General features: G+C 43.7%; 2 protein-coding genes across 3 annotated transcripts; both read right to left on the reverse strand.

Moving 5' to 3' along the window:
* Positions 1-11: 11 nt before the first annotated feature.
* On the reverse strand, positions 12-2,229 carry LOC149984323 (uncharacterized protein C8orf76-like). The gene is made up of 6 exons (XM_090220119.1): positions 1,908-2,229; positions 1,710-1,805; positions 1,461-1,604; positions 951-1,273; positions 530-662; positions 12-274 (listed from the first exon to the last, which is right to left on the reverse strand). Exons 1-6 carry the CDS (start codon positions 2,013-2,015, stop codon positions 104-106), a joined length of 975 nt encoding a protein of 324 aa, XP_090076245.1. The 5' UTR covers positions 2,016-2,229; the 3' UTR covers positions 12-103.
* Positions 2,223-12,354, reverse strand: LOC149984324 (zinc fingers and homeoboxes protein 1-like). Of its 2 annotated transcripts, none has more exons than XM_090220098.1 (6): positions 11,986-12,354; positions 11,188-11,475; positions 9,333-9,829; positions 8,960-9,181; positions 8,570-8,731; positions 2,223-8,439 (listed from the first exon to the last, which is right to left on the reverse strand). In XM_090220098.1, the coding sequence occupies exons 2-6, from the start codon at positions 11,351-11,353 to the stop codon at positions 6,955-6,957; spliced, it is 2,532 nt and encodes an 843-aa protein (XP_090076224.1). In that variant the 5' UTR covers positions 11,354-11,475; positions 11,986-12,354; the 3' UTR covers positions 2,223-6,954. The 2 variants fall into 2 exon arrangements, with proteins under 2 accessions (XP_090076224.1, XP_090076235.1); XM_090220109.1 differs by having other exon boundaries at positions 12,068-12,336.
* Positions 12,355-12,522: the final 168 nt, after the last annotated feature.

Consider the following 12,522-nt stretch of genomic DNA (forward strand, 5'->3'; position numbering starts at 1 on the left):
TTAAACTGTACTGTAGATTGTGACAATATTTCATTTCATATGGCGGTCAGCACATTGTTACACGCAATATTAACAAATAAATACATTCATCAAAATGTGTAGCCTAGTTGGTCTTTACAGAGGGTATTTTAGGTCCATCCTCCTTCAGTACTCCTGTCTGTACCAGTCTGTTCCACCACCTGTCTTCAAAGTCCTTCAGAGAGAGACCTGCCAAGCTCTCTCCATCCTGGTTGTCCTCTCTCATTCTCTCTGGAACTAGATCTTCTGACATCACCTGAAGGGCAGATCACCAATAACGATGCATGATCAATCTGGTCGGAAGTGTACCTCTTACCTTTTCAAAACATGTGCATCGTCAATTGTAATACATCTAATACATCTAAAAGCATAACCATGACATCTTGGTGCCAGCAAGCCACACATTTCCTTTCATTTAAACATACCAGAAGACAAAATACAGGACATTATTTGATGAATAGACACCATGTGAGAACAGTAGTCCATGTACTGTGTCTCTAACCGGTTTCACCTCAGAGACTAGTTGTAGTGTGGTGTCTTTCAGTTCCAGCCAACGTAGAGCCTCATCAGCCTTCTGTAGGGCTCTCTCACTGTTCTGGAGAACAAAGGATGACTGTTGGCCCTTTAATGCCCTGAGGAGGAGTCTGGCAAGGCAACACAGTACAGTCAAACAACCATCTTCACAAGACAAAGACTGTGCTAAACAGTGACATTTAGGATGAATGTGTAAATATGCTCTCTGCTTTAATCCAAGGGCTAATTTCCCCAGAGGTAAAGTAAGTATTTTCCTGGACTAAGAAGCACTTTCAATGGAGAATCTCAATCTGTGTTCGGGAAACCAGTCCTAAAGACTGCCCAACAAACTTGTATCCATGGAATTCCATATAGAATAGGCCAATAGGATGTCTGCTTGTCTCTCACTGATTATTTACCTGGCCCGGACAAAACACATGCAGGCCTTGAGCCAAACCCCGTCACGCTCTTCCTTCAGTTGCTCCTCAGTCTGAGAGTCAGGCTGTGGCTCTACACCATCTCCCTGTTGAAGAGGACTGGAGCCTGAGGGTGTTGACAGAGACTGAAGAAGATGAAGGTAGCTTTCTGCCAGCTTCATCCAGTGCCACTGGTGGTAGGGGTGGAGAGAACACAGCTGCTGCAGACACGTGACCTGGCTCCTGAGGTCTCCGAAGCGCTCGTGGACGTTCGCAGTCAGGTGAAGTAGACCGGTAAGGTGACAGGTGTTGGAGGCTTCATTTTTCTGTCCATGGAATGAATTTTCAAAACAACCATTTTACTACCTGGTATACTGTAACCTTGTCCACAGACAAGAGCTGGCTGGCTGGACGACGAGACTAGGTATTTTGTATTATTAATGTATAATAAAAACCATATTATGTTACAATAATGTATAAAGATAAGACTCACACAACAGCAACGGTTCTTACAAGTGTTTCTGTGATCTCCAGGGCCTCCACTCTCTTCCCCAGGTGACAACAGCACCTTGCCATTCCCTCCATTATGTCCCGTCGAATGGCCAGGTTGCCGTCAGGGATATAGGAGAGGCAGGTAGTGTAGGCGTTTAAAGCTTTCTGGGGAAATGGATATAGTTAACGGATGAGAAAAGCATTTGGATACTAGATGGATATGATAAGACAGTGTGTAACTAAATGACTCAAGGGAAGAGGGGTCAATACCTGGAAGTTTTTTCGCCTGTACGCCATATCAGCTCGAAATTTGAAGATCTTTTGCACCTCCAAAATGTCCTCTGTGTCGATGCTCTCCCAAAACCACTGTTGAAATAGATAACTCGTAGTTAAAAATATCCACACATTGCAATGCTAGCAACAAAAAAACTGATGCTACTTAACGTTAGGTAGCTAGTTAACACTCACCTCTGCTTCACAGAACTTTGCATTGTACGTCGACAGTGCAACAACAGTCGGCTTCGCTCTTGATTCCTCGAACACCGAATCGTCAAAGGTGCTACCGAAAATCTCCATTTCAAACGATGAATGACAGCGAATTCAGATTTTACCAACACTAAAAAACAAAACAAACGTCAACGTGTGCAGTGTTACAAGCTAATATGACCGTTGGGAAACAGAAAAATATAGAATGTGTTCCGGGCGATATGTTCCAATGACAGACGCTTTACTTTCTTCAATGAAATGCTGTAATATTTTTCTATAAGAGAAACTCCAGTCATATTTTGAAGTTAAATATTTTATAAGACACCAAAATACACGCCTTTTCGTCCAAATGTATTGTATTTTGTCCACAAAACAAGTAATAAAATATATATTTGTCTAAATCAAGCCACAGCCTAAAAAAAAAATCAGTTTGATTTCAATTAAAAAGCATTGCAAAGTCTATGGCTCAGGGGACTAAAGCTTTTTCCACGGAGTTTTCAGCTCCAAGGCTACTCTGTCTCAACATGAAAAATTCCTTGGTTTACCATAACGTTTGCAAATAAACTCTCTCACTTTTCCCAAAGCACCTCAACATATCCAGAAACCAAACATTGAGCCAAACATTCTTCTCATAGATAACTTAATAAATACAGTAGGAGAAAGGAGACTGGCTGACATGATCCATTATAGCTGTAGCTAGCAGAATAGTATGGTAAAAGACAGGTTCAAATATTGTGTGCGCACAATCTAATAGGAAAACTGTTAAAGCATGTATTAAAGTTATGTATTCAACGGTTGGTTATTAGTACTAAACAAGCACCTTTCTAAATATTGAGAAATAGCAAAGAGGACAGACAGGTAAGAATTATTGTACTAGGATAAAAACAGTCATGTACTATGGTCACAATGTCACGTCTACTGTACAAAAAAAAGAGCAATGTGGATACATTGAGTTGCCAACTGAAGAAGGCAAAGAGCCTTCAAAAAATATATTTTTTACACATTAACAGTAAAACGCCATACAAGCTATTAGTTGAAGTTGAGAGACAGGATTAATCATAAATAAAGATTATAAAACCATTAAAAAACAACTTTTCTAAGACAAGCACATAATGCTGTTTCATCTGCAGTCAGGTGATTATTTCATGCACTATATGGAGCTCAACATTCAAATGCATCTTTTACCTTAACTATGGTACAAATAACTGTTCCTGCATGAAAACGTTAACGATTTCACAGCATAACATGCTGCCCAAGTTGAAATGTTTATGATGAGCATGAGGTATCCACGATCTTCTCCTCCTCCACCTCTTCTGTTGTCAAGTCTTGATGAAACCCTGCTCAGAAAGAATGAGCCATGCAGGCACATAGGGTTTTGTCTCCTCAAAAAGGTTCCGAAGGTTCCATCCGTTTTTCTGTAAAATGTTGTGATGTTTCAACTAGATTCTAGATTGAGATTCTAGAACCAAAGTGACTAGAACTTGGTAAAGCATGTTTAGAATAGTTTGAGAGAACGTTGGTAACTCATCAGGTCCGAGCCAGGCTGGAACCCAGTGACCAGAGCATATAGGACATGGCTTACAGGTAAGCAACAATGTCTTGGTTCTACTAATGTGCACATGTCAAAACTTGTCATTTAAAATGACAGTTGAGGAGAGCATAGTCTGCAAACGTTGCAAAAATAAAAGCAAAACAAACGTGCATCTGATCATACATTAGAAAAACACTTTGAAAACAGCCCTGTATCAAGTCCTCCAACTCTAGTCTTCATACATACCAGTACTGCAGTCTTAAAAACAATACAAGTTCTACGTAATTCAAACTCACGTAACACGTTTCCAAGTCAGCAGAGTTTCACATGATTGAAATAGGGACCCACGTTGTGCCAGTTGGTTGGTGCAGGAAGCAGTAGGCCACATACAGACCATTGACCATTTTCATTTGTGTCATATCAACACCCAACTTTAGAATTGATCCACAAGGAGAGGGGTAAAGTCAATAAGGTGCATCCTCTTGAAAATAGAATCATTTCAGAGGAGGACAATACAAGGCAGAATACTTAGTTCTACAGCGTTCAAAAAGGGCTCATATAGAAAGAGATTTGGTCTCCTAAAGCCATTACAAGGTCAAAGGGATATAAGGTGCCTAATCAAAGTTGTTTCCCCCCACAAGAACATGTTAAAGAGATTCTCCGGAACTTTTTGTATACATTTTAGCCAGTAGTTCTGAAAGTAGAGTTCAGCTAAATTGTGAACTACCTCACATCACTGGCATAGAACACAGAGACCTTGCGAGGGGGGCTCTGAACACTGACACGTCCAGTCCAAAGCAAGAGGTTTAAAAAAATACTTGGTAGTCGCAAAAGTTCCGGAGCATGTCTTTAATACAGTAGTGGGCAAAGTGCACAATAATAAGTGCTACACTGTCAGTTTCCTGCAGAGACACCACAGTATACAGTACCAGTCAAAAGTTTGGCCACACCCACTCATTCAAGGGTTTTTCTTTATTTTTTACCATTTTCTACATTGTAGAATAATAGTGAAGACATAAAACTAGGAAATAACACATATGGAAACATGTAGTAACCAACTAAAAAAATAAGTGTTAAACAAATGAAAATATATGTTATATTTGAGATTCTTCAAAGTAGCCACCTTTTGCCTTGACAGCTTTGCACTCCCTTGGTATTCTCTCAACCAGCTTCATGAGGAATGCTTTTCCAACAGTCTTGAAAGAGTTCCCACATATGCTGAGCACTAGTTGGCTGCTTTTCCTTCACTCTGCAGTCCAAATCATTCCAAACCATCTCAATTGGGTTGAGGTCGGGTGATTGTGGAGGCCAGGTCATCTGATGCAACACTACATCACTCTCCTTCTCGGTCAAATAGCCCTTACACAGCCTGAAGGTGTGTTGGGTCATTGTCCTGTTGAAAAACAAATGATAGTCCCACTAAGCCCAAACCAGATGGGATGGCGTATCGCTGCAGAATGCTGTGGTAGCCATGCTAGTTAAGTGTGCCTTGAATTCTAAATAAATCACAGAGTGTCACCAGCTAAGCACCCCCACACCTCCTCCTCCATGCTTCACGGTCGGAACTACACAATGCAGAGATTATCCATTCACCTACTCTGCGTCTCACAAAGACACGGCGGTTGGAACCAAAAATCTAAAATTTGGCCTACAGACCAAAGGACAGATTTCCACCGGTCTAATTAATGTCCATCGCTTGGGCCAGGAAACACGAGCAAGTCTCTTCTTCTTATCGGTGTCCTTTAGTAGTGGTTTCTTCGCAGCAATTTGACCATGAAGGCCTGATTCACGCAGTCCCCTCTGAACAGTTGATGTTGAGATACGTCTGTTACTTGAACTCGGTGAAGCATTTATTTGGACTGTAATCTGAGGTGCAGTTAACTCTAATGAACTTATCCTCTGCAGCAGAGGTAACTCTGGGTCTTCCTTTCCTGTGGCAATCCTCATGAGAGCCAGTTTCATCATAGCACTTGATTGTTTTTGCGACTGCACTTGAAGAAACGTGAAAACTTTCCGGATTTACTGACCTTCATGTCTTAAAGTAATGGACTGTCACTTCTGTTTGCTTATTTGAGCTGTTGACATAATACGGACTCGGTATTTTCTTCTGTATAACACCCCTATCTTGTCACAACACAACTGATTGGCTCAAACGCATTAAGGAAAGAAATTCCACAAATTACTTTAACAAGGCACACCTGTTAATTGAAATTCCAGGTGACAACCTCATGAACCTGGTTGAGAGAATGCCAAGAGTGTGCAAAGCTGTCAAGGCAATGGGTGGCTACTTTGAAGAATCTAAAATAAAAAAAATATATAACACTTTTTTGGCTACTACATGATTCCATATGTGTTATTTCATAGTGTTGATGTCTTCACTATTATTCTACAATGTAGAAAATAGTACAAATAAAGAAAAACCCTGGAATGAGTAGATGTGTCCAAACATTTGACTGGTACTGTACATACTGGGCCTCCAGGCCCGTATTCATAAAGAGTCTTAGAGTATGTATGTCATCTTTTACATTGTACAAAAGTACAGACTCGGAGCTTCGTAATGGTATATTATACACTACAGTTGGAGAAAGCTACGTAGCTATAAAAATGGCTATTCTTGTATAACCAGTTTTGCAAAAAAAGCTTTAAGGGTTTTTTTCCACACTTGCCAGAGAGCTGGAATTTGTTCACACCCTCTTAAGCCTTAGCCCCAACCATCTCTTTAAGGATTCACACGAGCTCATGGGTCAGTCTATGGACTCATTGGAATCTAAAAGGCTAAACTGATCCTAGATCAGCACTCCTACTCTCGAGTCCCTTGGTTTCTAAGTCTTTCCTAGCACAGGAGTCCACATTCAATAGTTAACTTTGGCACCGCGGTTCCTCCAATCAATTTCAATTGGAACCCATAATATCATCTGATTTCACATGATTCATTGCATTCATTCCATGAATGTACTTACAGTACTTTGTAATCTCTATAATAATAGGGATATATACGAGAGACATTAGCCATTAAAAAAAAGGACCTCTTAATTGCACATAAATAACTGTGCCGAATACTGTAGATCAACAAATGTTAATTTCCCATTAATTATCATCATATCAAATATTGTATTATCAATTGAATTTCAGCATTTTAATGTCTGACCAATTCATATAAAATGTGGTATTTAAAGTACTGGTTGTAATTCTTGACTAGATTGACTAATGGCGCTACTCTAGCGCTGTAAAAAGGTGCACATATCGTTTGTGTTTGTATTGGTGGGATATTATCGTTCAGTCTTGCATTCAGACAGTACCTTTTAAAATACGTAACAGAAAGCAAAATGTGTTTGTGCTGTTTGACTAAATCCAGTGTTGTGTTCATTTGGGCACACCATGGCAAAATGTTTTGCAACAGAAAGTGAAACTGGGCATTTCTAAATTGGACAATTCCATGTAGTCCCTCCCTGTTTCAGTCCATTTGGTGCCTAATGAACACAGCCCAGCTGTCCTTCATTACTCTGACTGTGTTTTTCTGGCACCCTGAGAGGGCTCCCAAGAATCACTTTCATCAGTGTCGTCATCCTCCTCCTCATCTTCCTCACCCACCACAGTGTCATCCTGCTCGTCAGGTGCCATCTCATTCTCACCCAGCAACGCTTCCTCTTCCTGCTGGTCCTCGTTTACCTCAGCATCCCCAAACGGATCAGCACCCATATCTTCCCTCTTGTGTACCTCAGCGAACCACTCTCTCACCTGCTCGTATCCCATACTAGACTTGGTCACAAGCTCATCCAGGTCCTGCTCATTCAACAACTTGTGCTTCAGGTAATACTCCTTCAGAATGTCTTTCCCGGACTTCAACTTGATGATGGGCAGTGGTGGCGACTTCTCCGTGCTGGTTGACCTCTTAGCCTTCCTGCTCCGAGACCTCCCCCAGCCTCGGTTACGTATCCTCCTCTTTCTGTTTTTGTTGCCGTTCAGTCCCTCCACGTTGCCGCTCTGGTAGTGGAAGAACCACTTGAGGTTGCCGTTCTTGAAGGAGTACCGGGTATCTCCGAACCAGTTGACTACGTAGACCCTGGGCAGCCCGCTCTCCTCTGACAGCTTGTCATATTCCTCTGTGGAGGGCCATTGGGTACGGACAAAGGCACTCTTCAGAACGTGGAGCTGCTCTGGGGTTTTCTTTCCGATGTTCTTGTCCCCCCTGTTTGGCCGCCGGCCACCCGGAGGGGTCTGGGATCTTTTTCTAGACGAGGTGGCCTCGCTCTCCATCCGCTCTGCTTTCAGCTCAGGTGACTCTGCCTCCACTACCTTCCTCTTCTCTGTGAACCAGGCGTCGATCTCTCTCCGGGTCAGCTTGGTCTCCGTCCTCAGCCGGGTCAGCTCGTCATCAGACGGAGTGCTTCCCTTCCGGTAACTCTCCTCAAGAACCACCAGCTGCTCTGCTGTCTTCTCCTTGAACTTCTGCAATGTGAAGTCTGGGAAGGAGTTCCAGGTCTTGGGGCGTGGCTCTTTCTCTTTGACGGATGGTGTGGGTGGTGGAGACTGAGGGGTCTCGTCGCTGGAGTCAATGACGATGGTGGTGCCGCTGCCGTGACCCCGGGGACTCTGGCTGTCATGGAACACGATGACGTTGCTGTTCTTGGAGTTGCGCTGGTTGTAGCGCGTGTCGCTGAACCACTTCTTGATCTCGCCTTTTGTGAGGCAGGTCAGCGTCATGAGCCTGGCGATCTCCGCGTCGCTGGCGAAGTGGTTCTTCAGGTAGCTGGCTTTCAGCTCCGCCAGCTGCTCCTTGGACTTCTTAGGCCGCATTCCGAAGTGGTCGGCGCTGAGGGCCGAGTTCTCCTGTGGAGTCAGGGAGGGAGGCTGGACAGTGGTGGCTCTCTTCATCTCACTGACCGCTGGGCTGGTCTGGTGGGAGGACATCTTGGGGACCAGGCTGTGGCTTGGCATCCCTGCTACTGTCAAGGTGATGGGTGTGGTCACAGGCGTGCCAACCTGTTCAGAGTTTAGAAAAGTTTCACTCACTCAACAATATTACAACAACTGACAAGACATATTGAGTTGAGAAACTATAAACAGAAAATATTACATTACATCATCCACAATGTCATCAATAAGTACCAACCTGTGTAAAAACCAGGCCTGGCTGCCCTACTATCTGACAGGTCTGGAGGATAGACTGCAGGCCGTTGGCCGCAGCAGAGAGCTGGTGGGCCGGGATAACAGTGATGGTCTGAGGCACCGTGTGCACAGTCCCGTTGAACTGCTTTCTCCTAGCCTCCTCCACCTCAAATCAAAAAGTTTATTTGTCATATGCAAAGGTTAGACGTAGTGTAAATGGTAAAACGAAATGCGTACTTGCAAGCGCCCCCTTCAACAGAGCGACAACAATTAAAACATATATATTCAATGAGTGAAAATATGTTTTTTTTTAAAATCACAATAAAAACACTATGTCCCCCCCAAAAAATGTAACTCTGGTATAAGACAAACATGAATCTAACAGAAAAAGCACCTCCTCGGGTGTCCAGCTGACCCCGTGCTTCAGACGCTGGGCAGAGAACCAGATCTTTATCTGTTCCTCACTGAATTTGGTCTGAGCCGACAGACCCATGATCTCTGACACCGAAGGGTACGGGAACTTCTTGTAGGTGTTGACCAGGACTGTGTTGGTATCCATGGATTGGTTGTATGAGGGGATACTGCTGACGGGGATGAGGAGCTGGGCTTGGGCGCTCTGCGGGGAGGGAGAAAGAGAACGCAAGAGAGAGAGAGTAGAGAGGTTTTAGTCACTTATTTATCAGTAACATTACAATAGTATCAACAGCAGTGAAAGGTGATTTGTTTTATACAATTTACAATTTCAAAGAATTTGAAAATATGATCACCTGCTGGGCCTGCAGAGCTGATAGGACCTGGGCCAGACCAGGGGGGAGCTGGAGTCCAGACATATTGGAGCTGAGGACAGAGGATTTCTTGTGCTCTGCAGACATCATATTGGGAATGTTTAGGAGAACACTGTGTTTCATAGACTCGGTGTAATGTGGGCTCATCTTCTCTACAGGAGTGAGGGAACCCAGCCCCAGAGGTGCTTCGATAGGCTCCTGCTCCCCTTCACTCTCTCCCATCCCGTCACTCTCCTCGGCTGCTTTCAGAGACACGGCGATCCTCTTCGGTTCCGATTTACCCCTCATCTTCATGATGGGGGTTTTGCTGAGTGAGATGCCAGCTGATGCGGGGTCATCGCTCTCTTCCGTCTCATGCTGTGTGTAACCCCCATCCGAGAGAAGGTCACTGAGCGTCTGCTCCAGGGTTGGTTGGTTGCTGCGTTTCCCTCCTGTGCAGGTGACAACGTCCTCTCCACTGGAATGACTGATGTCGTGCTCTGAAAAGTAAATTGCTCAGCTATGTTAGTTTAACCACATCAGAGAACGAGGGTCATTTTCAGGAGTAGAGCACACCATAGCAGATCGGTGTTGAAACAGTAGGTCAATATGGGCATTTCATATAGGTTTCAAAAGCTTTTCTCCTGTTTAGTGCCTACAGAACAAAATCAAATCACATTTTATTTGTCACATGCTTGGTAAACAACAGGTGTAGACTGCTTACTTACGGGTCGTTCCCAACAACGCAGAGAGAAAGATAAGAGGAAAGGGAAAAATAATAACACAAGGAATAATAGCACCTGGCCGTGCTGCTGCTCCAGTTTCAACTGTTCTGCCTGCGGCTATGGAACCGTGACCTGTTCACCGGACGTGCTACCTTGTCCCAGACCTGCTATTTTCAACTCGCTAGAGACAGCAGGAGCGGTAGAGATACTCTTAATGATCGGCTATGAAAAGTCAACTGACATTTACTCCTGAGGTGCTGACTTGTTGCACCCTCGACAACCACTGTGATTATTATTTCACCATGCGGGTCATTTATGAACATTTTAACATCTTGGCCATGTTCTGTTATAATCTCCACCCGGCACAGCCAGAAGAGGACTGGCCACCCCACATAGCCTGGTTCCTCTCTAGGTTTCTTCCTAGGTTTTGGCCTTTCTAGGGAGTTCTTCTTAGCCACCGTGCTTCTACACCTGCATTGCTTGCTGTTTGGGGTTTTAGGCTGGGTTTCTGTACAGCACTTTGAGATATCAGCTGATGTACGAAGGGCTATATAAATACATTTGATTTGATTATATCCAGAGTAAAGATAACTAGGCTATATACAAGGGGTACCAGCATCGAGTCGATGTGCAGGGGTACGATGTAATTGAGGCAGATATGTACATATAAGTAGGGACAAAGTGACTAGGCAACAAGATAGATAATAAACCGTAGCAGCAGTGTAAGTGATGGGTCAAGAGTGCAAAAAGGGTCCATGCAGATAGTTAGTTCGGGTAGCTATTGGTTAACAGTTTTATGGCTTGGGGGGGGTAGAAGCTGTTCAGGGTTCTGTTGGTTCCAAACTTGCCGTGCGGTAGCAGAAAGAACAGTCTAGGACTTGGGTGGCTGGAGTCTGACAATTGTTAGGGCTTTCCTCTGACACCGCCTGGTATAAAGGTCCTGGATGGCAGGGAGCTCGGCCCCAGTGATGTACAGGAACGTACGCACTACCCTCTGTAGCGCCTTGCGATTGGATGCCAAGCATTTGCCATACCAAGCAGTGATGCAGCCAGTCAAGATCGAGCCAGGTGATTAACATTTCAAGAAAACAGGTGTGAGCAACATGTTGAAGATGAATAAAACCCTTCCCCACCTGTCTCTGGGTCAGTGGAGACCACAGCGGTGTCTGTAAGTCCCTCTGCAGCGCTCTCAGCTCCATCCTTTCCCTCTCCCACCTGCATGTCTGCATCCTGCTCCTCCATCACGTTAGAAGAAGGCAGGACCATGCAAGGGGTTGTTGACTTCCTCCTGCTTGCCATTTTGTAGGTAGGCTATCCTCCAAGATAACTTTGTGTAAAGAGATGTGTCTGGAATGGATTTGACCTTCCACTAGTGATGGTTTGATTCACATTCTAAAACTTCCAATATTTTCATCTGTGGACTGAAATAAAAACAAATTATGTATTTGAATGGTTCCATCCAATATAGCTTCGCTTGAACAGCTAAACTCTGTATGGATTCCTGTATAATGGTAATAGTACGTCCATTGTACAGTAACTACAGTGAAGTTGAAATGTGTCCTAGCTATACCACCTTTTGCATGTGAAACCTATTACAATGATTATTGTATTATTGTATTATTGTATTTCTGCACACTAGTGCAACTTGTTTGTAGCAACTGTCTAGTTTGTAGTAGCTGGTCATTTACAATACTTTGGACCCAATTGCTCTTAATGCCATTTGTTTATGTAGAAAAAAAGATTTCTATGCAGTGTGACTATAGCAAATTGATTATCTTATTAGATTGCTAGCTATCCAGATCTAGCTAACTAACCTAGCTTCCATTTCTGCATCTAGCCAGCCAGTTTACACCTGGGATAGACATTGCGGCTGGAAGCCAAATACTGTAGCTAGCCACCACAGTACAGCAGCTGAGTTAGCGTTTACTTACCAGGACAAGAGGTAGCTTCTGCGCAGGCTCTCCTGCCCCCCGCAATTTGTCTTAGGTTCTCGTCTAATGTTAGCTAGCCTACCTCTTGTACAGTTCAGCCAGAGCTCTCTGCCGGACTGCAGTAGTTTTGCTCGGAGGCAGGCGAGTCCAGTTCACCGCTGTCTGCAGATGAAAACATGGAACATTTTCGCTGCAACAGTTATTTTCCCGACTGATATCCCTTTACAGACGTATTTTAAAAAAGGCAGGAAGCCACGACATTAGTCACTTTAAGTAAGCAATTTGTCCATCAAATTATATCAGTGTTTTTTTTTTTATGGCAGTTTAATGATTAAGCGGCGTCATCACGTTAATGCGGTACGTCTTGACGTCATTCATAGGCGACATCTGTCACGCATGCATAGAGAAATGTTGCTTCAAATAAAATGTCTATCAACCAATACAAGCATTTAAAAAGTGACGGTCCTGACGTTTGTATGCATACAGTATTTATCGTTACCGTCTGACGACAAAAAAAACATCACCTGAGGCTGCACC

The sequence above is a fragment of the Oncorhynchus mykiss genome, chromosome 3, assembly GCF_057628025.1.
Source record: "Oncorhynchus mykiss isolate SJ-2025 chromosome 3, ASM5762802v1, whole genome shotgun sequence".
Lineage (NCBI taxonomy): Eukaryota > Metazoa > Chordata > Actinopteri > Salmoniformes > Salmonidae > Oncorhynchus > Oncorhynchus mykiss.

Coding starts and splice junctions, on each gene's coding strand:
- LOC149984323 (XM_090220119.1), bottom strand. CDS start 2,015: ATGGAGATTTTCGGTAGCACCTTTGACGATTCGGTGTTCGAGGAATCA. Junction 1,806..1,907: donor CAAAGTTCTGTGAAGCAGAG/GTGAGTGTTAAC, acceptor CTATTTCAACAG/TGGTTTTGGGAGAGCATCGA. Junction 1,274..1,460: donor TGGAGATCACAGAAACACTT/GTAAGAACCGTT, acceptor TTCCATGGACAG/AAAAATGAAGCCTCCAACAC.
- LOC149984324 (XM_090220098.1), bottom strand. CDS start 11,353: ATGGCAAGCAGGAGGAAGTCAACAACCCCTTGCATGGTCCTGCCTTCT. Junction 9,830..11,187: donor CTCCACTGACCCAGAGACAG/GTGGGGAAGGGT, acceptor TTTACTTTTCAG/AGCACGACATCAGTCATTCC. Junction 8,440..8,569: donor CAGGCCTGGTTTTTACACAG/GTTGGTACTTAT, acceptor AACTCTGAACAG/GTTGGCACGCCTGTGACCAC.